We start from the raw sequence: 26372 nt of genomic DNA, 5'->3' as shown, positions 1-26372 counted from the left end.
ATATATAAAATATCCCACATAAGGTCGCCAAAAAAAGTGCGGAAATTAAAAACCGCAGTTTGAGTACTTTCTGAGTGTCTGTTCGTCAGAAAGTATGCATTTGTAAACTTTCTGACACTAAAAAAATTTTGATCCTTTCAAAGTTTTTGACAATGTCAAAAAGTATACATCGAGGTTCTCAATTTTCCTCTCAATTTTTCATCAACCAAAAATCTACTACAAGGCTCATGAAAGGACTTATTTATCGAAAAGTTTTCTTGTTTCATGAAATAAATCTGTCCATTTTTACTGAGATATTAATTTTCTTATAAATAGAAATCGATATTTAAAAAATCATTTACGAAAAATGATCTTTTCTTTTTTCGTCATTCAAAAAAATCCATAAAAATATTTGAAAAAAAAGTAATTTTTATGCAAATGTCGACTTTTAAAATGCAATTTGTAAAATACGACTTTCAGTGGAATTATTTTAAAAAGTGACTTTAAATTTAAATTTTTTAATGTCTGATTATGGCATTAATGAAGATAAATATAATAAATTTCAACAAATCTGTAGTGACTGCAATAATTTGTATATTTCGTTATATCAATTAAAAACGGAAAATGAAAAAGAATTGCACTCGATTTACGAAAAGATCAAAACAATTTTAATTGATTCAAAGCAATATTCACCTCAAAATATTATATGCGACATTTTAAACATTGTTCCGTATAACAACCGCTACATAAAGTCATACTTGGAGCTAGCGAAACTCATATCTGATGACTATCATGTAAATGAAGTCACAAATATTCCCTACATATCTAATTTCATGTTTTATAACGACTACGGAATTAAATTATGCAAAAGTCAAGATTTTATGAAAATGGATAAAAAAAATCACGAAATTCTAAAAGAAAATAAAATTTGCAAAGCAATTATAAATAATGATCGAGAAAGGTTCATCTCATTCACAGAAAGTGAAAGATTTAATGAAGATAAAAAAATTAGAACCCACTTACATCCATATTCTTACATAAAATATGGAATCAAATTAGATAAATCTGAGGATTTTGAAATAATTAGTTCAGAAGAACTCGAAATTCATACAGAAAATACGATTTACAGAGCAATTATGTATAATAACTTAGAAACATTTATCCAATTCACAGAAATTGACGGATTTGATAAAAATCAAACACTTAAAAGCTATTTATATCCAAAATCTAGAAAAGGATATTCATTACTTGAATTGTGTTGTTATCACGGAGCAGTTGATTGTTTCAAGCTTTTAAGAACGAAATTTAACTCAAAAATAACTCAAACATGTCTAGAATTTTCATTTTTAGGAGGAAATCCCGATATCATGAGTGAATGTTTGAAATATCAACAACCAGGTAAAGAATGCATGGATTATGCAATCATTTCACATAACATTGATTTTGTTACATTCTTAATGAATGAATACAATCTTAAGATTGATTTAGAATCATGCGTAAAATATAAAAATCTTGAATCATTTTTTGTTGTTTTCGATCAAACTAATGATGCTGATATTTGCTTTTATTATTCAATTAATTTTAATGTCCCTTTGCTTTGTGAATATTTTCTTCCATATTGTTCAAATATCAACAAAAAATATATAAATAAGCAAACAGCTCTTCATTCTGCAATAAGAAATCAAAGTGACAATATGGTCGAATTACTTCTTTCACATGGAGCATGTGTCAGTGAAAAAGATCTATTTGGGAAAACAGCTCTTCATTATGCAGCAGAATATAACTGTGAAAGAATAGCCGAACTTCTTATTTCACATGATGCAAATGTCAATGAGAAAGATAATTCTGAACAAACAGCTCTTCACATTGCAGCAGAATATAATAGAAAAGAAACAGCCGAACTTCTTCTTTCACATGGTGCAAATGTCAATGAGAAAGATAATTCTGAACAAACTGCTCTCCACATTGCAACATATAATAATAGAAAAGAAACAGCCGAACTTCTTATTTCACATGGTGCAAATGTCAATGAGAAAGATAGTAATAGAGAAACAGCTCTTTATATCGCCACAGAAAAAATTATATTGAAATAACTAAACTTCTTCTTTCACATAGTGCAAATGTCAATGAGAAAGATAATTCTGAACAAACAGCTCTTCATATCGCCACAGAAAAAAATTATATTGAAATAACTAAACTTCTTCTTTCACATGGTGCAAATGTCAATGAGAAAGATAATTCTGAACAAACAGCTCTTCATATCGCCACAGAAAAAATTATATTGAAATAACTAAACTTCTTCTTTCACATAGTGCAAATGTCAATGAGAAAGATAATTCTGAACAAACAGCTCTTCATATCGCCACAGAAAAAAATTATATTGAAATAACTAAACTTCTTCTTTCACATGGTGCAAATGTCAATGAGAAAGATAATTCTGAACAAACTGCTCTCCACATTGCAACATATAATAATAGAAAAGAAACAGCCGAACTTCTTATTTCACATGGTGCAAATGTCAATGAGAAAGATAATTCTGAACAAACTACTCTCCACATTGCAACATATAATAATAGAAAAGAAACAGCCGAACTTCTTATTTCACATGGTGCAAGTGTCAATGAGAAAGATAGTAATAGAGAAACAGCTCTTTATATTGCCATAGAAAAAAATTATATTGAAATAACTAAACTTCTTCTTTCACATGGTGCAAATGTCAATGAAAAAGATAAAGATAAACTAACAGCCCATTCAACTTGCAAGATATTTTAATTGTAAAGAAGCAGCCAAACTTCTTATTTCTATGCAAACACGTGCGAGACCCAATGGTAACTTTCCACGGACACTGCAGTGACATTTTTAATTAATTTGAGAAAAATTGGATTAAATTTTCTTTTTATTATATCTTAATTTATACTTTAAAGTAAAAAATATTATTGAGGGTTTAAGCAGCCGGCCAAATAAACAATAATCGATATGAAAAATTAAAAAAAACAGTAAATATGTTGTATTTGCTGATGTAAAACATGTTTATAGTGATCAAAATTGAATTTTTATAATTTCATCAGAAATTTGGGCGGCCACTTTAATTGTCAAAATTTTGAGAAGTGTTAAGAGAAAGAAATTTCAATTCATTTTTATATTATGTCTGCTATTGGTATTGATCTTGGTACAACATACTCATGTGTCGGTGTATTCCGTCACAATCGTGTAGATATTCTTGCCAATGATATGGGTAACCGAACAACTCCATCATACGTTGCTTTCACAGATGACGAAAGACTTGTTGGTGATGCAGCTAAGAACCAAGCTGCTATGAACCCACAGAATACAGTTTTCGATGCTAAGCGTATGATCGGCCGTAAATTCTCAGATCCAGTTGTCCAGAAAGATATGAAGCACTGGCCATTCAAGGTCGTCCGCAGTGATGGCGACCGTCCAAAGATTGAGGTCCAGTTCAAGGGTGAGACAAAGCAGTTCTTCCCAGAAGAAATCTCAGCCATGGTCCTCGGCAAGATGAAGGAAACAGCTGAGAACATGCTCTCCGAAAAGATTACAGATGCTGTCGTTACAGTTCCAGCTTACTTCAACGATGGCCAACGTCAAGCTACAAAGGATGCTGGTGTTATCGCTGGCCTCAACGTCCTTCGTATCATCAACGAGCCAACAGCCGCTGCTATCGCTTTCGGCCTTAACGAGAAGTCCGATAAGGAACGCCACGTTCTCATCTTCGATCTCGGTGGTGGCACATTCGATGTTTCCCTTCTTGATATCGATGGTGGCATGTTCGAAGTTCGTGCTACAGCTGGTGATACACACCTTGGTGGTGAAGACTTCGATTCACGCCTTGTTGATTACTTCGCAGATCGTTTCCAGAAGAAGTTCAAGTGCGATCTCCGCGAATCACCACGTGCTTTGAGAACACTCAGAACAGCTTGCGAGCGTGCTAAGCGTACAATCTCTACAGCTGCTAACGCTTCCATCCTTTGCGAGTCTCTCTACCAGGGCCACGATTTTCAGGATACAATTTCTCGTGCTATGTTCGAGAACTTGAACGATGAACTCTTCAGATCCACACTTGGTCCAGTTGCCCAGGTTCTCAAGGATGCAAAGATGTCAAAGTCCGATGTCACAGATATCGTTCTTGTCGGTGGTTCCTCACGTATTCCACGTGTCCAGCAGCTCCTCCAGGAGTTCTTCAACGGCAAGCAGCCATGCCGTGGTGTCGACCCAGATGAGGCCGTCGCTTACGGTGCTGCAGTCCAGGCCGCCATCATCAAGGGCGATAACTCCGATGCAGTCAAGGATATCTTACTTCTCGATGTCGCTCCACTTTCCCTTGGTATTGAGACAGCTGGCGAAATCATGACAGTTTTGATCCCACGTAACACAACAATTCCAGCCAAGAAGTCAAACATCTTCACAACATTCGCTGATAACCAGCCAGCAGTTACAATCAAGGTCTACGAAGGTGAGCGTACAAGAACACGCGACAACAACCTTCTTGGTACATTCGATCTCACAGGCATTCCACCAGCTCCACGTGGTGTTCCACAGATCGAAGTTACATTCGATGTCAACGCTGATGGTATCATGAACGTTTCTGCTCAGGATAAGTCCACAGGTAATGTAAAGAAGATCACAATTAAGAACGACAAGGGCCGTCTTTCCCAGGCAGATATCGACCGTATGGTTTCTGATGCTGAGAAATACAAGGCTCAGGATGAAGAAGCCAAGAAGAAGATCGAAGCTAAGAACGGTCTCGAAGGTTACTGCTTCGGTGTCCGTAACTCTGTCAACGGCGAACTCGGCTCTAAGATTGCTCAGGCTGACAAGGATGCCATTCTCAAGATTGTCAATGACACACTCGCTTGGATCGAATCCAACCAGGACGCTTCCACAGCTGACTACGAAGCAAAGCAGAAGGAAGTCGAAGGCCAGTTGATGCCACTCATGCAGAAGGCATACCAGTCCGCTGCTGGTGGCGCCGGCGGAATGCCAGGTGGTGTTGACCCATCTATGTTCCAGAACATGGGTGGCGCTGGTGGTGCTGCTCCAGGTGCAGGCGCTGCTCATCCATCCTCTGGCTCTGGCCCACGTGTTGAGGAAGTTGACTAAGAATCCAATTAATTCTAATTTCTTGTAAACATTCTTTTTCTATGCAATTGAAAAAAAAAAGTTTTTTTTTACACAAGACATTTAAAGTAATTTGTGAATGTTTTAATTCAAAAAGATCAATATCTCCTTTCTTTTTTCACAATAATCATTAATATCCAGCAAAGAATGATTCTTTTGCTTTTTACTGGCTTTATTTTCTCAAATTAAACATCTAGAAGATTACATATAAATCGATTTTTACTACATGATTAAAAGTAGATCTATGTTTTTATCGTTTTTGGCTTTATTTATCATTTGATGGATTCCTTAATTCATTAAGCAGGTATTGATTGTATTTATCGACAAAGGACATTTGCGTCTCGTGGGATATGAAGCTCTGTGATTTCATTATAAGAAAATGATTTGTTCTCTGCTCCATGTGAGATTAGAAAATCTGAAATTTCTTCATTATTATAATTTTCTGCATAAAAAAGAGCCGTATGGCCACCTTTGTCTTTTGCATTGATATCAACGCCATGTAAAATAAGAACTTCGGCTGTTCTTACGCTATTATCGATTGCTGCATAATGAAGAGCAGTTCTTCCGTACACATCCTTTTTATTGACATCAGCACCATTTGATATAAGAAATTCTGCAATTGCAGGTGAATCATAACCTGAGCAGCAATGAAGGGAGCATCCATTAAAATCTCCACCAAGAGATGGTACATATTCATAAATTGAAACAATATTAAAACTCATTGCTGGTTTCTTACACATTATTTTATCTTCAATGTTGTTGATACCAACTAAAAATGCAGGAATATTATTGTATTTCAAACAATCATTGATATGATTCCATTTAATTTCAATATTGTATTCATTCATCAAAAAAGTAACAAAATCGATATTGTGAGAGATGATTGCATATTCCATGGACCACCAATCTGGTTTTTGATATTTCAAGCATTCATTCAAAATATCTGGATTCCCACTTAAAAATGAAAATTGAAGGCATTCTTTTGTAATCTTCGAATTGAATTTTGTTCTTAATAGCTTGAAGCAATTAACTGCACCATAGTAGCAGCATAATTCAATCAATGTGTATCTGATTGCTCCAATATATGGATAGAAATAACTGTAAATTGTATCAGGATTGAATGGACTTTTAAAAATTTGATTTTTGTCAAATCCTTCCTTTTCTGTAAATGAGATATATAGCTTGACATCATCATCCATAATTGCTTTAATGATTGTGTTTGATTCTGGAAAATCTAATGAGCAATTTAAAGTTTTAAAATATTCAAACTTTTTCTTATTCTCTTTATCAAAAATAATACCATATTCTTCATAAACAAGATAGTCAAATAGTGGAGAAATGGAAACAATCTGTTTTGGATGATATTCTTCAAAGATCTTTTTGAATAAGGACCAATACGATTTAATGTAACGATTATTGTAATATAATGCAATGGATATCATTAAAATGACCTTAGCTGGAGAAATCAACTTTGTTTCAATAAGTTTTCTCTTGATGTTTTTGTACATATTGTCAATTTCAACTTCGTCTGATGTTTTTAGTCTGTATATCTCCCTGACAGTGTCAATATAGTCTTTATTTGATTCCATCAGCTTGATACACTTATCATTAACCATTATATAACTGAAATGATAAGAGTGAAACAAAAACTTATCAAATGTCACTTTTGAATTACGTTTTGAAAATTTTTGTGTAATAATCAAGTATAATAATTATATATCAGTTTTTTAAAAATACTTTTTAAGAAAAGTGACAGAGATCAAGTCTGTCCCTGTCTCTTTCTGAAATCAGTCCTCTCAATTTTGATAAAAAATATCGGATATTAAAAAGTATATATTTTATGTTATATTTGTTTTTAAATAAATTTACGTCTTGCTTCAACGATTTTTTTGACAGTTTTTCAATTAGTCAATTCAAAAATTGATGAAAGAAATATTAATTAGCAGACGAACTATGGTATAAAGTAATGAAATCCAAAATATGTGATCTAAACTTCTGTCTAAACCGTATAGAATGAAAAACCTGATAGAATTGCTTTAGAAAACTAAAAGAAATTGCAAATGTGTATCGAATCATTCAATAGCATTAAATATAAATGGGAAAAGGCCAATAGTAAGTATTCTATTTGGATAAAAATTAGATTATATTGAAGATATAAATTTAATTTATTCTCTTTCATCAAAGAACCAAATTAGCTAATGTGACAAAAAGTAATGAACAGGTAATTTGGTACTTTGCCAAACATGTGCATTTTTTTAAACTAATAATTGTGATCCGTATCGCGCCTCGATTCTTGTTTCCAATAGACCATTTGTCGGTACTAGATTGATAATACAGAGGCATATCGTTATTACCTTGGATCATTATCGGATTAAAAAACTTTATTCCGGAATAATGTATTGATGATCTTGTCGGACTCGGATTTTCGTTTAGAGAGCTATTTAAAGCTACACAACCTTCATATCCTGAAATAAAAGAGCTTCCTCCACCACCAGCGCCTGCTAAATCGATTGATCCACCACTATAATATCCATTTCCTCCAATCCCTCCTATATCAATAGAAGTATAATTCACAGGAGAAATTCCAAACAATCCAGGATAACCAACTAAATTTCGAAATGTAGGAGCAGCACTTCCACCGGCAATCTGTGTTCCTCCTCCTGAAATTGAGTTAGGACAATCGGTTCGAAGTACGGATTGACAATTAGAGTATCCTTTTCCTCCTTCAAGACCGCCGCCGTGGCCACCTCGAGAATTAGGCCACTCGGAGCCCCCGCCGCCCCCAGCTACTAGGATTCGTGAGCGGAGGGAGAGAGGATCAGACCAATCAAACGTTTCATTCGCATACAATCTCACATCGGAAGATCCGCCCCCAATTCCAAAGAAATGAATTGTTTTCGGGTAATATTTAAACATGGAATTAAAATATGAAATGGACCCGATATATAGATACAGAGTCAAAGAACTTTTTACTTCAAGAACGCCTGAGGAATATCATCCAAGGCCAGGAATCGCGTTGCCATATGATGTTTCTTGAAATGATCCGGCAGAGCCCCAAGCTTCAATAAGATATGCACCACTTTGTAAATGTACAGTATAAGGTGTGCAAGCTTCTAAACTATCGCCACATGGGTATCCAAACGTGTACTGATTTTCATGTACTGTTACATTCTCTGTGTATACTGAAGTCTTGGATAGTTTGTAGTTGATCGTTATGATTAATTATTATATTCAAAGAAGGAAATGAATGTGATCTTTTTTGAAAACTTGTTTTAAGGAAATTTGAATATTAAATAATTTAATTTACGAAATTAGTGGTGTCAAGAATAGCTAGGTGGTCTTTAATTCTTTAATGAACTCTATTTTGTGCTAATATGAATCGAAATGTAATGATAAAGTTTTGAAATAACTTGCCTAAAATTTTTTAGAGTCGAGTCAAATTCTATGAGTTAATTCAAAAAAAAAGTAAACTATTTTTACAAGGGTGATTTTTAATATTTAACTAATATCATACAACAAAAAAAATGTAATTAAAAGTAAAAAGTCATACCATTATTTTTGGACAAGGACTTCTTCGGAGACAAGCATCTCACGTGCGGCAAGCATCTTAATAATGGCGTCGATGAGTTCTGGTTCTACATTAGATGCAAATGTCAAATATGGATTATCTTCTGTGATCTTCAAATCGGACACTTGTAAAAAGTGGCGATAACATGTCACACATGTAGAGAGATCGCATCTGATAATAGAATTCCTGATACGAACATAACTCTGTTCAATAGCTGCTCTGATATGAGAAGGAAGATTGAAAACAACTTTTCTCATGAATTTGGTGTATCTCTTCCTGAAGAAAAGCATCAATTTCTGCATGTGAATTGGGAAATCTCCATATATTGAATCGAAATTCGATGCATAAGGTAATTCAAGAACAGTATTTGTAACTTCAGGGAAATCTGCACAAAACTGAATAAGAGAATGAATATTCAAGTCTGTGTTCTTCTTGATGACTTGCTCGAGAGAGTATCTCTCCCAGAGCTTCTTTATTTCATCATCTTTGATGAAAGGTCTTGATAGAATGAAGAAATTAGAGAAAATCTCTTCAGTTATTTGAGAATCAGCTTCATGACCACTTAGATTCAAAAGTGCTTTGACTTGTTTGTGGAATTGCATATGAGTCTGTCTGAAGATTTGCAGCATATACTTTGCGAATTCCCAGAAAGAAACAAGCTTCTTTGATGGTGTTGATCGAGTTCCTTTCTTAAAAACATCAATTGGAACTTTTCCTTTTGAAAATGGGAATAAAAGATCCAAAAGACATTGGCAAAGATCAACGTGTATCAAGAACTGGTAAGATTCGGTTGTTACTTCATCATATTCGAGTAAACTCTGAGTCTTAGGATACAAGAAATCATAACACAAAGAGAAAAGAACGTTAAAGAAACATAAATCAATTGTTGAATATTCTTGGATCAAAAATTGTATGAAGAAATTCACACAACCAGAAGTTCCTTTAAATAACTGTGCAGTGTTCAATATATCTACGTACAATCTATTTGTTGTTGTAGGTATTCTTGATTTTGCCTGCAAGCAATTCTTTAAAAGAGTAATGGCATCTGTTGACATAATTACTGCCATATCTGTTCCATTAAATGAGCAGAAGAAATCAATAATATACGACAACAACCACGTGTAACTCTTTGGTTTGATATTGACATCTCTTAATGTCAAAGAAATTACATCTGTTGCTGGTTCAGTTAAAGGTTGTTCAACGTTCAATGGCAATAATCTGTACATGCAATCAACCATTGTTGGTGCCAATCCGCCAATAGAAATAACATATCCATGTCTATCTTTCGTGATGATTTGTCCATCATTAATAGCTTCTGTTGTTAAATTCTTTTTCTCCTGTGGTTTTTCTGTTTCTTCTTTAGGAGGTTCTTCTTGTTTTTGTTGCTGTTCTTCTTCATTGTTTTGTACAAGAATTGATGGTGTTTCTGGTACTTGTTCTTGTTTTACATCTTGTTGTTGCTGTTGTTGATTTTGTTGTTCTTGTTTAGGAATAATTTCATTCATTGATATTAATCGATGTGATGAATAAGACATAACTTTTTCATCTTGTTTCAATGAAATTGATATCTTTGATGAAGAAGGTTTGATTTTACTTGTATCAGCAACAGATTCTGCTCGTGTTAAAGACTTACTTGCACCAGTAATCTTCTCAAGAGAATCATTCTTATCTATGTTTTCTTTCTTAGGAGTTTCCAATTGATACTTAGAATTCGATTTCTCTTTCATTAGATCAACTTTGCTGGTGTTTGGAGATTCAGGAAGGTTCTTTAGTCTGCTGGAAGACTTGTTCAAGTTACTATTAGGAGTTTCAGTGATCATTTCATTGCTGAAATTGTTAATTGATCGAGCAGGACTTGATCTAATATTAAGTTTTCCTGGACTTGATGTTGCCAAATTTGTTGCGGATTGATTCAAAGCTGACATCTCCTTTTGCTTTGAATCTTTGCCGCGGCGTTTGTGCTTCGACTTATTCTGCGATTTCATCTGTTCTATATATGATTCGTCTGTCATAACTTCAACTTCTTCCATTGGAGGACGATAAGAAAGTTTTTCAATTTCTTGGTCTTTCTTTTGAAGAACGAGCTTGAGATCAGCGAGTTCTTTGGAGGCTTCAAGATACATTGGTCTGAAAGAGGCACCTTTCTCTTGGAATTTCTGGATTTCTTGTTCTTGTGATTTAATCAAAAATTGATTATCAACAATTGTGTTTTGGAGATTGGCAACTTGTTCTTCTAACTCTTTAACAGTGTTTTGCTCACGAATAATTTTGCAGTTGAGCTGTGTAAACTCTTGTTTCGTTTGATCATTTTCATATTCAAGATCTGCAATTCTATGACGTAATTCTGCTTCTTTAACACGCATGTCTTCAATCTTTGCCTGGTATTCAAGACTCTGATTGTTGATATGCTGTATTGTTTCTTCGTATTCTTGGATTTGCTTTTTTAATCCCATATTTTCTTCGAATAATTGATTGTTTTCACGCTCTTTGGCATCAATAATTGCGACAAATTCATCTCCTATATCTGGAAACTCTGCTAATTTGTATTTATAGAAAGATTTAATTTCGTTAAGAAGTTTTGAGTAATCCTCCGAGTAACTACGAATATCTGTAATGACTTTGTTCCAAAATAAAAACGATATATCGACTCCTTCCATGATATTTCTAAATTTTTCATGTGGAGTTTCATTTGGCCTGTCTTGTATTTCTGAAATCTGTTTTCTGAAACTTGCTAATAACTCTTGTCCATCTTTTGCTGTAACAATTCGTGGTTTCGTACTAATTAAATCGGAAATAGGAGGCAAATTTAATCCGCCATCATCTGGTTTGGGAGGGGCAGGTACGGGTGCCATTTCTCTGCGTCGTTCGCGTGGTTTTTGCGCTGTTTCTGGTCTTTTCGTAAGTGTTTTTTTAGATTTTGGCGAATTTAATGCTGTTGTTGGGCCTCTTGTTTGTGCCTGTGAAACAAGTGGCGATAATAAACGTGATTGAGCTGCTGTTTTTGGAACTGAACGTTTTTTCTGTTGAAAAGGGCCCATTTCGTATGGATCTTCGGGTAAAATTACTTTAGTACTTGGAGTAATCATTCCTCCGGAGATTAGGCTTCCTACTAAAGCAATATTAGGACCTCGAAGCCATTCTAGGTCCTTTTTTTCATTCATAAAACAAATTGAGGGAAATAACGTACATAAATTTTATCGAAAATCTTTACCGAATTTTTCTGTTCTAGCGTGGAGAATAGCTCTATAAGCCTCCAAATATATCAATATATTCCTGTTGAGCACTTTGTAGGGTTAGAAACAGATCAAATCTGCTCAATCCAAATCCTTTACTTCGAAAACTGCCATGTAAAGTCTGTTTTGACAATAATTTCAATTGAAAATAATCATTTTAACAATATTTGATTAGTATCATATAACAAATATAATTTTCGTTTTTAATTTTTTTAGGACGATAAATCATAATCCGTTAGTTTGCTTTAGAAGAAATGATGAAATCTCAAGGCAAAACTGCGCCACCAGGCTTTGCACTTTGCAATCCTGTAACGCAGAATCTGCAGACAACGTATATGTCTGCGCAGAAGGATAAAATCCAAGAGTTATTTTCAATGGATCAAGGTAATTGCCCAAACTGGCAAACAGCTGTTCTAAAAGAACTCATTGACGACAACAAAGCAGGATTTTTCGTTACAGATTTAGCACAACTTCAAGAACTTATTCAACATTTACTCGAGCCTCTAAAGACAGGAGAAAACTCCATGCTTCCGTTTTTAAAGCAAATAATCTCGTTATCAATTGTACCATTCAGGAAATTAAGCAATGGCGATGATGTTAGAAACTTTAATCATATCGGTGGTTTCTTCGCTTCTCTTTGCCCAGTCTTGAAGCTCCCATTCCAGGATCTTCAAATAGAAGCAGCTAAATCTATTTACTGGTTTGCTAAGAACTGCGGACCCTTAACAACAGCAGATGAATCTACTTTCCGTCATTTTTATCCTATTACCGATGATAATGCTTTATATTCTCTTATCCCACAACAGCTTTGCGTTGACCAAGTAATTGCAGTCTTTTGTGATTCATTTACAGATTTTCTTACAAAAGTCAAGTACGATCCAATCAATACAGATATCCTTACACTTGCATTCAACAGCTTATTCGAGTTTGTTAAGCGTGGACAGTCAAAGCATATTCCATCTGGCTTCCTTACAACAATTTTGAATTTCATCATCGATAACTCCGAAATTATCCATAGTCCGCCTGGAGATAAGAAAGAAGGACCTGATCCAATCTGCACAACACGTGTTTTGGCCTATGCTTTAATGTTTATTGACGCTTTAATTCAAGAATCCAAAGAAGCAATGAATATTTGCATCTCATCATTATCAACACTTTGGAGCTTCTTCGTTGATACACTTTTCGCCTGCTTCAAGAATGTCCAGAAGTGCATTAGAAATGAAATTTTAGGAATCATCATTTTGACACTTCAGAAATGCCCACCAAAATGCGTTGACACATCACTATCAAACAAGATGTTCGATCTCCTTCAAAAGATCGCTCAACTTCCATTAGATGTCTCTGATACAATTATCTACTCATCGAAAGAGAGAAGTATCAGACTTACTCATGAACCAGTTGATATTGAGTTACTTTTGCTCTCTCAAGATCTCATTCTTTGGTTAGATAACATTGATATCCCTCCAACAGAGGAATTTACCAACCATCAGATCGATGTTCTTCGTGGAGAAGTCAACAAATACCTTGTTCCCCATCTCCCAGAGTTCACACGCCAAGCTTTGCTCATCATCAGATTTAATCCTGTACATTTGAGCGACGCCGGTATCGATGTCTTACGCGGAATGATCCAAAATCCATCTTCTACGGAGTTGTTGTTCTATACTTTGATGTTAATGCTTGATATTCCAAACAGATTCAAGACAACTGAAGATGTAAAGAGTCTCATGGCCCTTCCACGCCAAAATGAGAAGATTCTTTCATTGGTTTTGTCGAATCTCGCCGCTCAAATCCGACCACCAAAGGACAAATCCGAAGAAGAAGCCGAAGCGGAAGGTCCAGAGGCAGCTTTGGCTCAGGAATTCGTTGATCTCCAAGGCATTGACATCCTTAAACAATGCTTTACCAGCGAATTTGCTGAAGTTGTTGCAAGTAGCATTGATTGCGCCAGAGCATGCGTTCCATTCTGCTTCAAGGACATTGACCAAAGATTTATCTTCATGTTACTTGATTGCGCAGACGCAGCTCCGACATTACTTCGATATGCATTTGTTGGCTTGTTCCTTGACTTGATTACACCATCCTTTGTTGAATCTGCCATGTTGTGGCGTTCACTTAACACGAATGCCAACATCCAGAGGACAATTGTCAGATGGTGGCGTCAAGAAGAAGAAAGGCTTAGCATCAAATACGACAAATGCATCATTATCGATGCAGACAGACCTCTCGATGGTCATCCATTAGTCACAAAGAACGAGTTCCCTCCGAAACCAGACAGAAAATGGCTTCTCGACAAGAATTCTCTCGATCCACCGTCAAAATCATACAAACTTGACATAAGAGCGAGATTATTCTTGTTCCTTTCCGCTTTCCCACCATTAGATCCAAACGATTGCAAGCCAACGGACAGGATCAAAGAACTCATGATTCGCAGCTACAGAGAATTAAAGACAGGAGCTGTTTGGTCAGATCTCAAAGACCAACTAAAGGACGAATCAGTCAAACCATTACATGACGACAAATTATTGATAGAAAACAACATTTCGGAGATGAGAAGTCGCGCATTGGACATCCAAGAGAAGCAATGCGAAATCTGGCAACAATGCGAAAATGACAGACTTGCCATGGAAAAGAGAACTTACAACCAACTCGCAGATGGTCTCAAGACTGCACAATATGTCGCTGAAAACTACAAGGCAATTGTAAATAGCCAGCCAGTGACTGTTGCAAGGTCTTTCCAGGGAAGAACTGTCAAAGGTGAAGATGTTTTGGTCAGAACAGGAAACTTGAGAACAATTGCTAAACAAGAAGTAATGATGACTGATTCAACGAACCAAGTTAACGCTGCACAAGAACGCGAGAAGGAGATTGAAGAGAATTATATTAATGATTGCTTGAAGGATGAATCTATTTCTTATTTAGTTCAATTAATGAAGAATAATAGTTCGACAAAGAACTCTCCAAAGGCTGTGCAAAGTTCTACTCAATTGGCTTCGGTTCCTTCGAATTTAGGACAGGAAAATATTAGTGCAGTTGCTTCTGCTAATCAAGTCAATCCTGCAGCATCTGAAAATCCTCCTCAAGAAGCTCCAGCTAATTAGAGAAAAAAAATTATATAAAAAAGATGCATGTTTATTATTTGATTTTTTTTTTACCTTCATGAGATCTTTCTCTCTTAATGACGTGATGTTTTCCTGTTGAAATCTTTTGTATTGATATCTGAACCATGTGAAATGAGAATATTGCTTATTTGTATGTAATATTTTTCTACCGCATAATGAAGTGCTGTTTTTCCATCAACATCTTTTGCATTGATATTGACACCACATGAAATGAGAATATTGATTATTTCTGCATTGTGTTTTTCTACTGCATAATGAAGCGCTGTTTTTCCATTAATATCTTTTGCATTGATATCGACACCACATGAAATGAGAATATTGATTATTTCTGCATTGTGTTTTTCTACTGCATAATGAAGCGCTGTTTTTCCATCAACATCTTTTGCATTGATATCGACACGACGTGAAATGAGAATATTGATTATTTCTACATTGTATCTTTCTACTGCATAATGAAGCGCTGTTTTTCCATCAACATCTTTTGCATTGATATCGACACGACGTGAAATGAGAATATTGATTATTTCTGCATTGTGTTTTTCTACTGCATAATGAAGCGCTGTTTTTCCATCAACATCTTTTGCATTGATATCGACACGACGTGAAATGAGAATATTGATTATTTCTACATTGTATCTTTCTACTGCATAATGAAGCGCTGTTTTTCCATCAACATCTTTTGCATTGATATCTGCTCCATTTAAAATGAGAATATTGGTTATATCTTCATTACAATGCTTTATTGCATAATGAAGTGCTGTTTTTCCATTAACATCTTTTACATTGATATCTATACCATGTGAAGTGAGAATATTAATTATTGCTATATTATAATTCTTAATTGCATAATGAAGTGCTGTTTTCCCATTAACATCTTTTGCATTGATATCTACACCACGTGAAATGAATATGCTGATCATTTCTTCATTGCGTAGTTCTGTTGCATAATGAAGCGCTGTTTTTCCATCAACATCTTTTGCATTGATATCTGCTCCATGTGAAATGAGAATTTCTGCTGTTTCTAGGGAATTATAACTTACTGCAACATGAAGTGGAGAACATTTATCTTTGCCTTTTGCATTAACATCTGCATTGTGAGCAATAAGCAATTCTGCTACATCTTTATAATTATATTGGCCAGCATAATGAATTGAGGTATAACCATATGTGTCTTTTGAATTTACATCAATATTTGAATAACTTAATAATAGTTTGCAAATATCAAAGCAATAATAAGCAACTGCATAATGTAGAATATTCATTTTGCCACCTGTTGTAATGGTTAAGTCTATTTCTTCTTTTGTGAGGATTTCAAATGACTGTGGAAACCCTGCACACCATGGAATTATTGAATTCTTATCATTCATGAACATTCGAAAAAGAAACGCCAAATTTTGTGATAATATAGGGTGTCCAAAGGTGTGTTTAGCACAAACCTGAATACTGCGAATAGAAATAAACAAGTTACATATATATAAAGTTTATTTAAATATAATCACCATTGGATTCAATCACGCGTTCGCAGCGATCGATCCAGGCTTGAAAGACACGCTTTAAATTATCATGAGAAAATTGCTCAAATTGCTCTCTTACAAAATTTTCAAGATCATCTGGACTCGCGAATTCGCGTCCTTCAGCTCTTTTTTAGCGTGCCGAATAAATAAAAGTCAGAGGGTGTAATATCAGGTGAATAAATTGGGTTTGGAACAACTTTGACATTGTTTTCCACCAAGTAATTCATTACCTTATGACTTTTGTGAACTCTTGAATTATCAAAATGAATTGCAAACTTTTGTTTTTGTTGTTTGGATTTCTCAAACTCATCAGAATTGATAATTTGAGTAAGAACATTGTCAATTAGATACTGAACATTCATCGTATTAGGTTTTTGAAGAATATCAATTGCGATGATGCCATTCACGCCCCAAAAAACCGACAACATCATCATTGGTGTGTCAATTTTTTTCTTCGGGAATGTTTGCGGATTTTCATCCTTCGGGATCCACATGATTTTGGCTTCTGTTGCATATTGAAACCAAGACTCGTCCCCTGTTACTAAAAAGCGAAACTTCTTGGATTGATACGCACGCAATATAGAGAGGAGCTCTTTCGAAGATTGGACTCTATATTTTTTTTGAACTAAATTAAGGTTGTGCGGAACCCAACGTGTATACGCTAGTTTGTAGTTCAAATAATTGTGCAGATAATAACTGACTATTGTACGTGGTATCTTTGTCATCTCCTCTATCCTTCTGAGTGATGCTCTTGGGTCTTCATCTAGCGCTTGAAGAATTGCTTTGATTTTTCTTTGATCCAGCGATTTTTTGTCAATTTTTATGATGGGCGCCTTTTTGTTCATGAAGTGATACATCCTAACATGATACGTTACAGTGGAATAGCTAGAGAGCATCCATACCGAAGCATTTTACCAATGTCTCGTAGATTTTTTTACAGTCTTTGCATTTTTTTGCAAGAGCGAGGATGTTTTCTTTATGATTCATTAAAAAAATGAAAAAAATCCCGCCAAAATTTCCCGCGAAACCGCCTCTTGTCTCAAAATTCATTTTATATCCCGGCATGGCGCCAAAATACAACTTACTCATCATATACATATATTCATATTTTTTATTATATATTTATAATCAGCATATATCTCCTTTAATAGTCTCATATAGAGCGCTGTGCTAAACGCACCTTTGGACACCCTATATATAGTCCGTATAAAGAATTGTATCAAATTGAAACATACCTCTTTCAAAAATATATTCAAGGAATTTATTGTTATGAGAACAAATAATACATTCTATGGATTTTCTATTTATTTTATTTCCTTTTAAACATTCATTAATGATATCAGTATTTCCTCCGATAAAAGAGTATGGGAGACATTGTTCAGTAATTTTAATATTTAAATTAGATATTAGGAAAAAGAAAATATTAACTGATCCAAAATAACAGCATGCTTCAATTAGAGAATAAGATGAAGTAGACATGTTACCCATTAAAGAAATTCGAGGACAAAATGTAATTGTTTTTATTGATGATTCGACAGTTAATTCTTTGAACAAATCAATTTTATCGTACATTATAATATTTGTAATTCGGTCATTTTCTGGATTATATTCTCCAGCAATACTAACCTGTAAAATCATAAGATAATTACTTGTTATAATCAATTTCATTGAGCGAGCTAATAAGCGTAAAGATTCATTAATAAAAACATCTTTAAAAGATAGAGAATAAGTAATAAAGAATTGGTTAAGAAGTTGAATATATAATGTGATGGATCGATAATTAAATTGAATTGCTTTCAGTATACTTACGACAATAGTTTGAAATGGTATTTTGTATTTGGTAACTAAGATTGATGAAATCAATTTCAATAAATCTTCAACAGATTCATTTGTCTTTGCATGATAGAGCCTCTCATATACCATTATGTGATCTGCATACTTTTTTAAATACTCGGAACACATGAAGAAGTATGAGAGAATAAAGACGAAAATTGACAAAAATTTTAACTTCACCCTATATCGATTTTCAAATTATTTTCATTAGTTCCATGACTTCAATGATTATTCTATGCATGTATTGAAATTAAATGAAGGAATGGTATTAATTTACATCTTCTATATGTAAATTTAGCATAGATCTTAAATGCAAATTATGATTCACTTAAAGGAATCATGTTTTACGCATTCAGAAATGCATACATGCGTATATTTGATGGATGTTATAAGTTGAATGTTTGTTTAATAAAAGAATTTTTTAAAATAAATATTGTAAAAATAAAAATTTAAGAAGAGTAGATGAAAAACAATAATTAACATTTACTCTGAACGTAAAAACATACATATATTAAAGAAAATCAAAAATTTGACATGAAATTTTCTAAATTATTCGTATTTATATGCAGCAGCATACTCAAGCGTTCTTCTAACGTAATAACCCGGATCATAAGCATCCACCCAATACTTTTGGTTAAATTCATAATCTTTTCTTGGAACAGCTGGTTCAATATTTGTTCCTTCCAAAAAATTGTTGAAAGAGTTAATAATGATGACATCTGGATCAATTTCTGTTGCTTTCTTCCACATTTCTTGATAGTGTGATCCATTTTTGCGATGAATATTATAAGAATGATGCCAATCATTTGAAAGTTGGTCATCGTAGCCAGGGCCAACGGCCAACATCAATGTTATTCCTCTTTCTCTGCATGCCTTTGATAATGACTTCCAATTTTCTGGTTTTCCTGTTGAATAAGCTCCATTTACTGAATATGTAAAAACAGAATTGAATCCTTCTTCATTTTGAATACCTACTTGATATATATTCTCAATGGTACTTACGAAATAGCAATCATAAGCCGAATTTCTTAAATTTGAAATTAATTTATAAATATTAGAAATTTTGTAGGGTTCATATAGTATAACAACTGGCCTACTGAATATTTTAAGCATTGTCTGGCTTTGTCCGTATTTATCTATGTAATATTTAATAGAATCGTAAATTGTTTGATTTGTGGTTTCAGATGTTGTTCTTAGTTGTATTCCGACTCTCATTCCGTATATACCTGCGTATTTAAATAATAAGTCAAGTGTTTTTTCTTCTTTTTGTGAATTATTGTGATGACCATCCCAAATAAAGATTACGGAGTCAATTAAAGAATTTCTCATCAACAGCATGTGTGAATCAATGACTGATTCATCGCTTGAAGAATATATTCCTAGTTTTGGAAAAGTTCTAATCGGAAGTTTAAAAGGAGGATCATTTTCTGATGCTTTTCTTGGTGATTTGGCTATCCATCCTGAGTATGGTTGATCTGTTCGATTATCTTCATAATTTCCTACGTATAATGTCCAAACCATTTTGTTAAGCATAACATTATAAGGGGAAGCAATATCATCTAAACCTGAAATATCTGTTAACAAGTACCATATCCAAAGAATAAAGAAAATAACTGAGTATATCAGTAATTTCTTCCGTCGAATAAATCTCAAAACTGAAAGAAATATGGTAAAATTTATTTCATAGCCAGATTAGATAAATAAGATATACAAGCATATGTTTAAAAGCACCTATTTCACATACTATTGTTCAAAATCAATGAATATGCATTTAATTCACTTTGCACTTGTTAGATTGGTCAGATTCTATGAAAATTGGTAAAAGAATTATTATGAATAGGTGAAAAACAACAAAAAAAAAATCAAATTTTATAAATTTGAAATACGCAGCCTAACAAAGATAAATTGGATTTATCTACCATTAGAATTCTGATTTATGGGGATAAATACTTTTCATTTTTAGATAATTATCCGAAAAGTCAAAATTTCATGATTTGGACTAAAATCTCTATATAAAATTTCATGCATAAACAAAATAAAATTTACTAACAATGATGTTGATAAAATATCATACAGTTTCGGTGCCAGAAGCTCTATTCAATAAAGCTGCTGGTTTTTTCCCGGAAATTTTTGGTTGAAATCCACCATTAAGCACAGCAAAAGCGAGGATAATTCCACCAAGGCCAAACGCGAATAGTAAAATTGTCAAAATAAAATGAATCGTGTAATTTGTTCTATATACAAATGCTGGAACTGAATTTGTCCAAGAACGCCTATCTCTCGAAAAAGAAACTTTAATTTCACCTGGTTTCAAATAAGGTGAAGGACAATTCATTTTTGAATGAGAATCTAATGTGCAATTCACGATATGTTCTCCAAATCGCCCATAGCCGATTTTGAAAGTGGTTGGTTGCAGTTCAAAGTACACATCTAGTTTTCTTCCTGCGATCAATCGAAAAGGGGTTATAGATACCAATTTTGTATGTGTTGAAAAGTCATCTAAAGAAATTGAACTTTGACTGCTACCTTGAATTTCTGGGTTCTCTGGCACGACCGAAAATTCATCAAATATTTCATTTCGGTCTATGACCCTTTTCTTCTTGAATTCTTCTTCAAGATTCTTTTCTGGGAATGCAGGCTTTAATCGATTCTTTCCCTGTTTGTCTTTGAACCGTAATTTGGGTTTCTTACTGTCGATTTTGATTTTTTCATCATCCGGGTGATATTGTTCTTGTAAGCCATCTAGAACCAAGTTCGAATTCTCGCCAGCAACTGAATTAACTATAAGTAGGAAAAGCATTTTTATAAAATGATTTCTGTTTCATTCAAATTTTATTGTTTTCTATCAAATGAAGATCTGAAATTTTTTTTATTTCGAGATAAAGAATACAAAATTAATTAATATTTAAAACTAGCAACTTTCCATTTTCATTGATGATTCAAAATTTTTGAGAACATTGACATTGGAAAGATTAAATTGGAATAGATTATTATGTTCCCTATTTTATTTTTTTATTACATAAATTTTTGTTACTTTTTATGATATTCGCCTCACAGTTTAGGAATTTCTCCCAGACTTGATTCTTTTTGATGCGTTTTGTAAACAATATGTAAATCATTAGTGAACGTATGGTAAGAGATCATGTATATGATCTTAATTTAAGGAAATATTATATTTTGTAAAATTTTATTGGTATATTATGTAATTATTTCAGGGTCACGCATAGATTAATGTTACTGGATTGCTCTTTGAAGAAGTTCAACTAATCTATGAAAGCAATTTTGAAGTGCATAATGAAGAACTGTTTTTCCTTCTTTACAATTTTTTCATTCGCATTTGCACTTTGTAAAAGAAGAAGTTTTGCAGTTTCTTTGCTATTTTTAACTGCTGCCTTATGAAGAACTGTTTGTCCGTATTCATTTGTTGCATCAATATTTGTCCCAAATGATGCTCTAACATTGTTCAATTAACTAAAGCTACTGATAGCATCATTAGATTGGTCGAATAAACAAAATTGAATCAAGGATATTATACAATGCTATAAGTATATCTCAAAATTGTTCAATCCTATGTGAAATATGATTGCATTCACATGTATTATTTATTTGGTGTATGATATTTCAATTACTCACTCATGATATCTGATATTCATAGATATATTATGAATCAATCTCAATAATAAAGGCAAAATCTCAAAGAAAGTTTTCCTTGAGTAAAAAGTGACACTAAGGTATTTCCTTGAACTGATTTAAAATACTTGTTTTAAAAATTCATCCTTATTCTGTCCGTATTTTTGTGTAATTTTTCCTGAATTTGTTTTGAATTGAATAATTAAATACAATGGGAATTACATCATCTTCACCTTTCGAGGTTACACCAGCCCTTGAAACTCTTAAACAAACACCAAAAGGCCAACCATGTGCACTTCTTGTTATTGGTGTATGCGAATCCTGGTCTGAGCAAAGATTCGCAAAATTTTTATCAAGATATAACATTTCTTTCACAAATGTTCAAAAAATCCGAGGCGAGAATTATGCAATCTTATATTTTGCAAATAACCAAGAAAGAATTACTGCTTATTCTTTTCTTCATGATTGCAAAGTTTCTGATAATACATTTGTCGTTAAACCATATGTAGAATACGATCCTCCGCCAATGCCATATGCAACTCAATCCGAAATTGTCAAAGCTTCAACTCTCAAAACGCAAACTGTTTATGAAAGGAAATATCTCTTCATGAATGTCCCAGCTGAAGAGAGATTAAAGCGTAAGAAGACTGAAACCGAAAGTTTCCTCCGAGAAGTTTACTCAGAACCCCTTGAAATTGTCGAATCTCCTCTTGAATATACATGTCACTCAAGAGTTGATTTGATTGCAGGTTACGATATTAATGGAGAGATATGTGTCGGATTTAACAGCTCTTCAAGAGTCAATGCAATGATTATTCAAATTGATGATTCATTTAAAGTTCCAAAACAAGTTATTGAAATTGCGAGCGTATTCAAGAGTTATATTTCCAAATCTATATTCCCTCCATATGATTACGACCTTAGAACAGGAAAATGGATGAAATTATCCATCAGAATTACATCAACCAACAAAGTTTTGATTACGGTTGCCACAAAAGGTGGTTTACCTCTCGACGAAGTCGATAAATTAAAGTCTGTCCTCAGTCCACATGCAAATTCAATTTATTGGCTCAAATGCGACGAAAATCAAGCATCATTCAACAACCCACATCATACAATATCAGGTGCACAGTTTGTTGTCGAGAAAATACGTGACCTTGCCTTTCCAATTTATCCATTTACTGTTTTTCCACAGAATTTCTACATTTTTGACAAAGTCATTGACACAATCAAAGAAATGGCATCTCTCGATGAGAATACAGTCCTTGTTGACTTCTGCTGTGGTACTGGCGTCAATTGTCTTTCACTATCTAAGTCCGTAAAACGCTGTATCGGCATTGATTCGTCAGAAAGCAACATCGCAACTTCCCAAAGAAACGCTGAAGAGAACCAGATCAAAAACGCTTATTTCGTAATCGGCGGACAGTCCAGTTTAGGTGATATCGCTAATAACGTGACAGGAACCGAAAGATTGGTCGGATTCCTCGATACTTCTCAAATTGGTCCACACACGGAAATATTAAAAAACGCAAGTTTTTGTACCAAACTTAAATCGCTTGTTTACGTTACAAAGAGTCCGTCAACACTTAGATACGACTTGTTTAGGAACTTCCCTGACATGGAAATCAAGAAAGTCAAGCTTTTCGACATTGATCCGTTAACAATTGAATCTCAATTGGTAGCATTCCTTACTAGGAAGACGGTTTAATTAACTTTTATATCTTTTTATTATTTTGTAGTTTATTTATAAAATATCCTTTTAAAAAACATACAAATTATTTTTATATTGTTTAATTTCACATAATTGATTAATAATTTCACCATACCTATGATCTCTTTAAGTTCAAATTGACAGTTCAATGCTCGGGAATAATAAAAAATGTTTTCTTCCAAGAAACAAGAGATTTTTAATATTAATGATAAGAATTAGCTTCCCTTACTAAAAATTTCATCTATCTATTTCATTTTATGAAGGATTTTGGCATGATTTGCTAAATATTTATTCTAATATTGAAGAAATAATTTATCATTTGATAAAATATGTATTGGTAACAAAAGTTTAGAAACACTATGAATAAACGAAATGGATTTATTCGATATAAGTAACTTTGCCAACAATTTCCTTTGGATCGATAACAGGCTTCTTCTTCCTGAAACCAAGAGCAAGGCCAATGACAAGTTGGCCCTTCTGGAGATTCAAAACCTGTTCAACCTTCTCTTGAGCAATGCAGCCGAGAATCATTGAGTCGATATTGAATTCCTGAGCAGCAACCATAGCACCCATAGCAATAATGCCACAGTTCATTTCTGTAACAGCAGAAGCGCGTTCGTTCTTAATGAAAAGAATAATATCCTTTGAGTCACCAGTGATAATATTCTTAACATCATATTTGCCAACACGAATATCAAACTGTGCTTTCTTCTCTTTTGGAAGACTTTCGTAAGCAGCGGTGCTGATCTTTTCGATCAATTGTGGATCGGTAATCCACATTAAGTCGATATCTTGCTTATTCATGAATGTTGGGGAATTTAAAGCTGCGTCGGCAATTTCCTTACGTTGCTCTGGTGTTATGGACATTGTTGTATCGAAGCTTCTGATTGAGCGGCGATGTTTTAACGCATTAAGTGCCATCGAACTTCAGACTGACGCACGTTTATAATTATCTGATGAGGGATTCGATTCGATTTAGAAAATCCTATAAATGATATTTCAAGAGCGACATTCATAATGAAGTTATATTTATTGTCTATTTCATAGAATATAAATTACAAATTTTCGCGCTGACTTTTTATGTAAATTGAGCAAAGCTCAATTTACATAAAAAGTCAGCGCGAAAATTTTGATTCTTTTTAGAGAAGGTAAAAAAAGAAATTTCGCGTTACGTTTTTTTTCTCTCAAATAAAATTTAATTTAAAAAGCTAAATTTTATAATTTAACAGCATCTAAAGACTCGAAACAAATTTGCCAATATCAATTTTTTCAAAAGTTTATTTTTACTTTTTCATGGCAGCCTAACTCAACAAACTTTTTCACCCGAGGAAATTCGTTGATCCTTGTAGAAACGAGACTAATCTGGCCAAATGATAGAGTCCCCTATTCTTCATCTATTTCCAGATTTTACAGATGATTTATATCCATTTTCACAATCCTCCTATTTCCGAGCACTCCTACCCTACCAAACTCATTTCAAAGAAGAAAATGCTGAAGCCCGCTAGGGCTTCAGCTTGTTCATCCCGAATGAGCCAAATTTCAATCATCAAACAAGAAAAACTTCTTATTAATAAAAAACTTAAGCAGCATCGAGGATGCAGATGCTGTTAAATATCAAATTTAGCTTTTTTAAAATTAAATTTTTTGAGAGGGAGAAAAGTGACGCGAAAATCTTTTCAACATATAAACTGCTTGCCCTAAGGTGGACAATATTGAAAGGAATTCAATGAGTTCTCTCAAAAATAACCACCTTTTCATATTCAATACTATTGTCCACCTTTCGTCCAACTTAAATAATTTATTTAGAAACAACAAAACAAAATAGATAAAAATAAATAATGCAGCAAGGTCCAGAAAGACCTAAAAAATCGAAATGACGGAGTGGATTTTTGATATAACTCATTAAATGGAAATTATGAGATATTATAATTAAATTTTTCACACTATCCGAGATATAAGAAAACTAGCATCCAGGTAGCTCGGATATATGGGTAGTATCTATTTTTGGAGAAAACTCCAAAAGTTAAAGTTATGATTTACTAATGAGAACAATTATAAGAGAAACAAGTAGCTGAAAAGGAGCATCATTTGATATGACTAACAATTACTTATTCGTAAGTTTCTGCAATGTCTGTTCGAGGAGAAATTCTGCTTGATTTGGATGAACGTTTATAAGTTTTTAGAGTAAATAATTGAAGAATTTGGAGTTCTTAGCATGAGTATGTTAAGTGGACAGTAGAGAAATTTGGTAGCAATGCATAACGGTTGCAATATTTTCGGGTAATTCAGAATAGGATCTGTTTGAGCATAAAGAGATGCAATATTATTGGATCTCTAATCATTTAAGCCATGCATCTTGTGATTTCAAAGCGTGTTGTGTCTCTGTTCCGCTCACTAAAAATGTAAAAAAATTTGACTATTATCCACCTTAGGGCAAGCAGTTTATATATAATAAATTAATAATGCAAAATTTCCAACCCTGAAGAGATAATGTGAATACCCGATTCTGCCAAGTTTGTTGAAATTTTTTTTACCGAAAAGATTACTCATTTCTTTTAAATATTATTGTTTTATAATTTTATTTTCTTTAATGTTTATTTGAAGACTCCAATAAACGTTCTCATTCTTTGTGTGACGTTATGCAGCTTC

General features: G+C 33.6%; 10 protein-coding genes and 1 pseudogene across 11 annotated transcripts, besides 1 other annotated feature; 4 read left to right on the top strand and 7 right to left on the bottom strand.

Moving 5' to 3' along the window:
* Positions 1-500: 500 nt before the first annotated feature.
* Positions 501-2072, top strand: TVAGG3_0558750 (temperature-gated cation channel protein; the record flags this gene model as incomplete). Its single annotated transcript, XM_001306370.1, has 1 exon — positions 501-2072. The coding sequence occupies one exon, from the start codon at positions 501-503 to the stop codon at positions 2070-2072; it is 1572 nt and encodes a 523-aa protein (XP_001306371.1).
* A 1051-nt stretch (positions 2073-3123) lies between these two features.
* On the top strand, positions 3124-5144 carry TVAGG3_0558740 (heat shock protein 70; the record flags this gene model as incomplete). The annotated part of the gene is made up of 1 exon (XM_001306369.2): positions 3124-5097. The coding sequence occupies one exon, from the start codon at positions 3124-3126 to the stop codon at positions 5095-5097; it is 1974 nt and encodes a 657-aa protein (XP_001306370.1).
* Positions 5145-5326: 182 nt separating this feature from the next.
* Positions 5327-6731, bottom strand: TVAGG3_0558730 (proteasome regulatory particle assembly; the record flags this gene model as incomplete). The annotated part of the gene is made up of 1 exon (XM_001306368.2): positions 5433-6731. One exon carries the CDS (start codon positions 6729-6731, stop codon positions 5433-5435), a length of 1299 nt encoding a protein of 432 aa, XP_001306369.1.
* Positions 6732-7293: 562 nt separating this feature from the next.
* Positions 7294-8031, bottom strand: TVAGG3_0558720 (glycine-rich protein family; the record flags this gene model as incomplete). The annotated part of the gene is made up of 1 exon (XM_001306367.1): positions 7294-8031. One exon carries the CDS (start codon positions 8029-8031, stop codon positions 7294-7296), a length of 738 nt encoding a protein of 245 aa, XP_001306368.1.
* Positions 8032-8416: 385 nt separating this feature from the next.
* On the bottom strand, positions 8417-11844 carry TVAGG3_0558710 (uncharacterized protein; the record flags this gene model as incomplete). Its single annotated transcript, XM_001306366.1, has 1 exon — positions 8668-11844. One exon carries the CDS (start codon positions 11842-11844, stop codon positions 8668-8670), a length of 3177 nt encoding a protein of 1058 aa, XP_001306367.1.
* Positions 11845-12149: 305 nt separating this feature from the next.
* Positions 12150-15042, top strand: TVAGG3_0558700 (cilia- and flagella-associated protein 69 family; the record flags this gene model as incomplete). Its single annotated transcript, XM_001306365.1, has 1 exon — positions 12174-15014. The coding sequence occupies one exon, from the start codon at positions 12174-12176 to the stop codon at positions 15012-15014; it is 2841 nt and encodes a 946-aa protein (XP_001306366.1).
* Positions 15043-15088: 46 nt separating this feature from the next.
* Positions 15089-16408, bottom strand: TVAGG3_0558690 (myotrophin family; the record flags this gene model as incomplete). Its single annotated transcript, XM_001306364.1, has 1 exon — positions 15089-16408. One exon carries the CDS (start codon positions 16406-16408, stop codon positions 15089-15091), a length of 1320 nt encoding a protein of 439 aa, XP_001306365.1.
* A 32-nt stretch (positions 16409-16440) lies between these two features.
* Positions 16441-17743: a mobile genetic element.
* TVAGG3_0558680 lies at positions 16521-17647 on the bottom strand (annotated as a pseudogene). Its single transcript has one exon. A coding segment is annotated over exon 1 (1127 nt).
* Positions 17744-18817: 1074 nt separating the features above from the next.
* On the bottom strand, positions 18818-20115 carry TVAGG3_0558660 (glycoprotein endo-alpha-1,2-mannosidase-like family; the record flags this gene model as incomplete). The annotated part of the gene is made up of 1 exon (XM_001306363.1): positions 18932-19915. The coding sequence occupies one exon, from the start codon at positions 19913-19915 to the stop codon at positions 18932-18934; it is 984 nt and encodes a 327-aa protein (XP_001306364.1).
* A 2108-nt stretch (positions 20116-22223) lies between these two features.
* Positions 22224-23720, top strand: TVAGG3_0558650 (S-adenosylmethionine-dependent tRNA (m5U54) methyltransferase protein; the record flags this gene model as incomplete). Its single annotated transcript, XM_001306362.1, has 1 exon — positions 22224-23720. The coding sequence occupies one exon, from the start codon at positions 22224-22226 to the stop codon at positions 23718-23720; it is 1497 nt and encodes a 498-aa protein (XP_001306363.1).
* A 350-nt stretch (positions 23721-24070) lies between these two features.
* Positions 24071-24661, bottom strand: TVAGG3_0558640 (NAD(P)H nitroreductase YDGI-related family; the record flags this gene model as incomplete). The annotated part of the gene is made up of 1 exon (XM_001306361.2): positions 24102-24644. The coding sequence occupies one exon, from the start codon at positions 24642-24644 to the stop codon at positions 24102-24104; it is 543 nt and encodes a 180-aa protein (XP_001306362.1).
* Between the last annotated feature and the right edge of the window lie 1711 nt (positions 24662-26372).

Source organism: Trichomonas vaginalis, chromosome II, assembly GCF_026262505.1.
Source record: "Trichomonas vaginalis G3 chromosome II, whole genome shotgun sequence".
Classification (NCBI taxonomy): Eukaryota; Parabasalia; order Trichomonadida; family Trichomonadidae; genus Trichomonas; species Trichomonas vaginalis.
The sequence above is the reverse complement of the archived record's forward strand: the minus strand, read 5'-3'. Positions and strand labels throughout refer to the sequence as shown.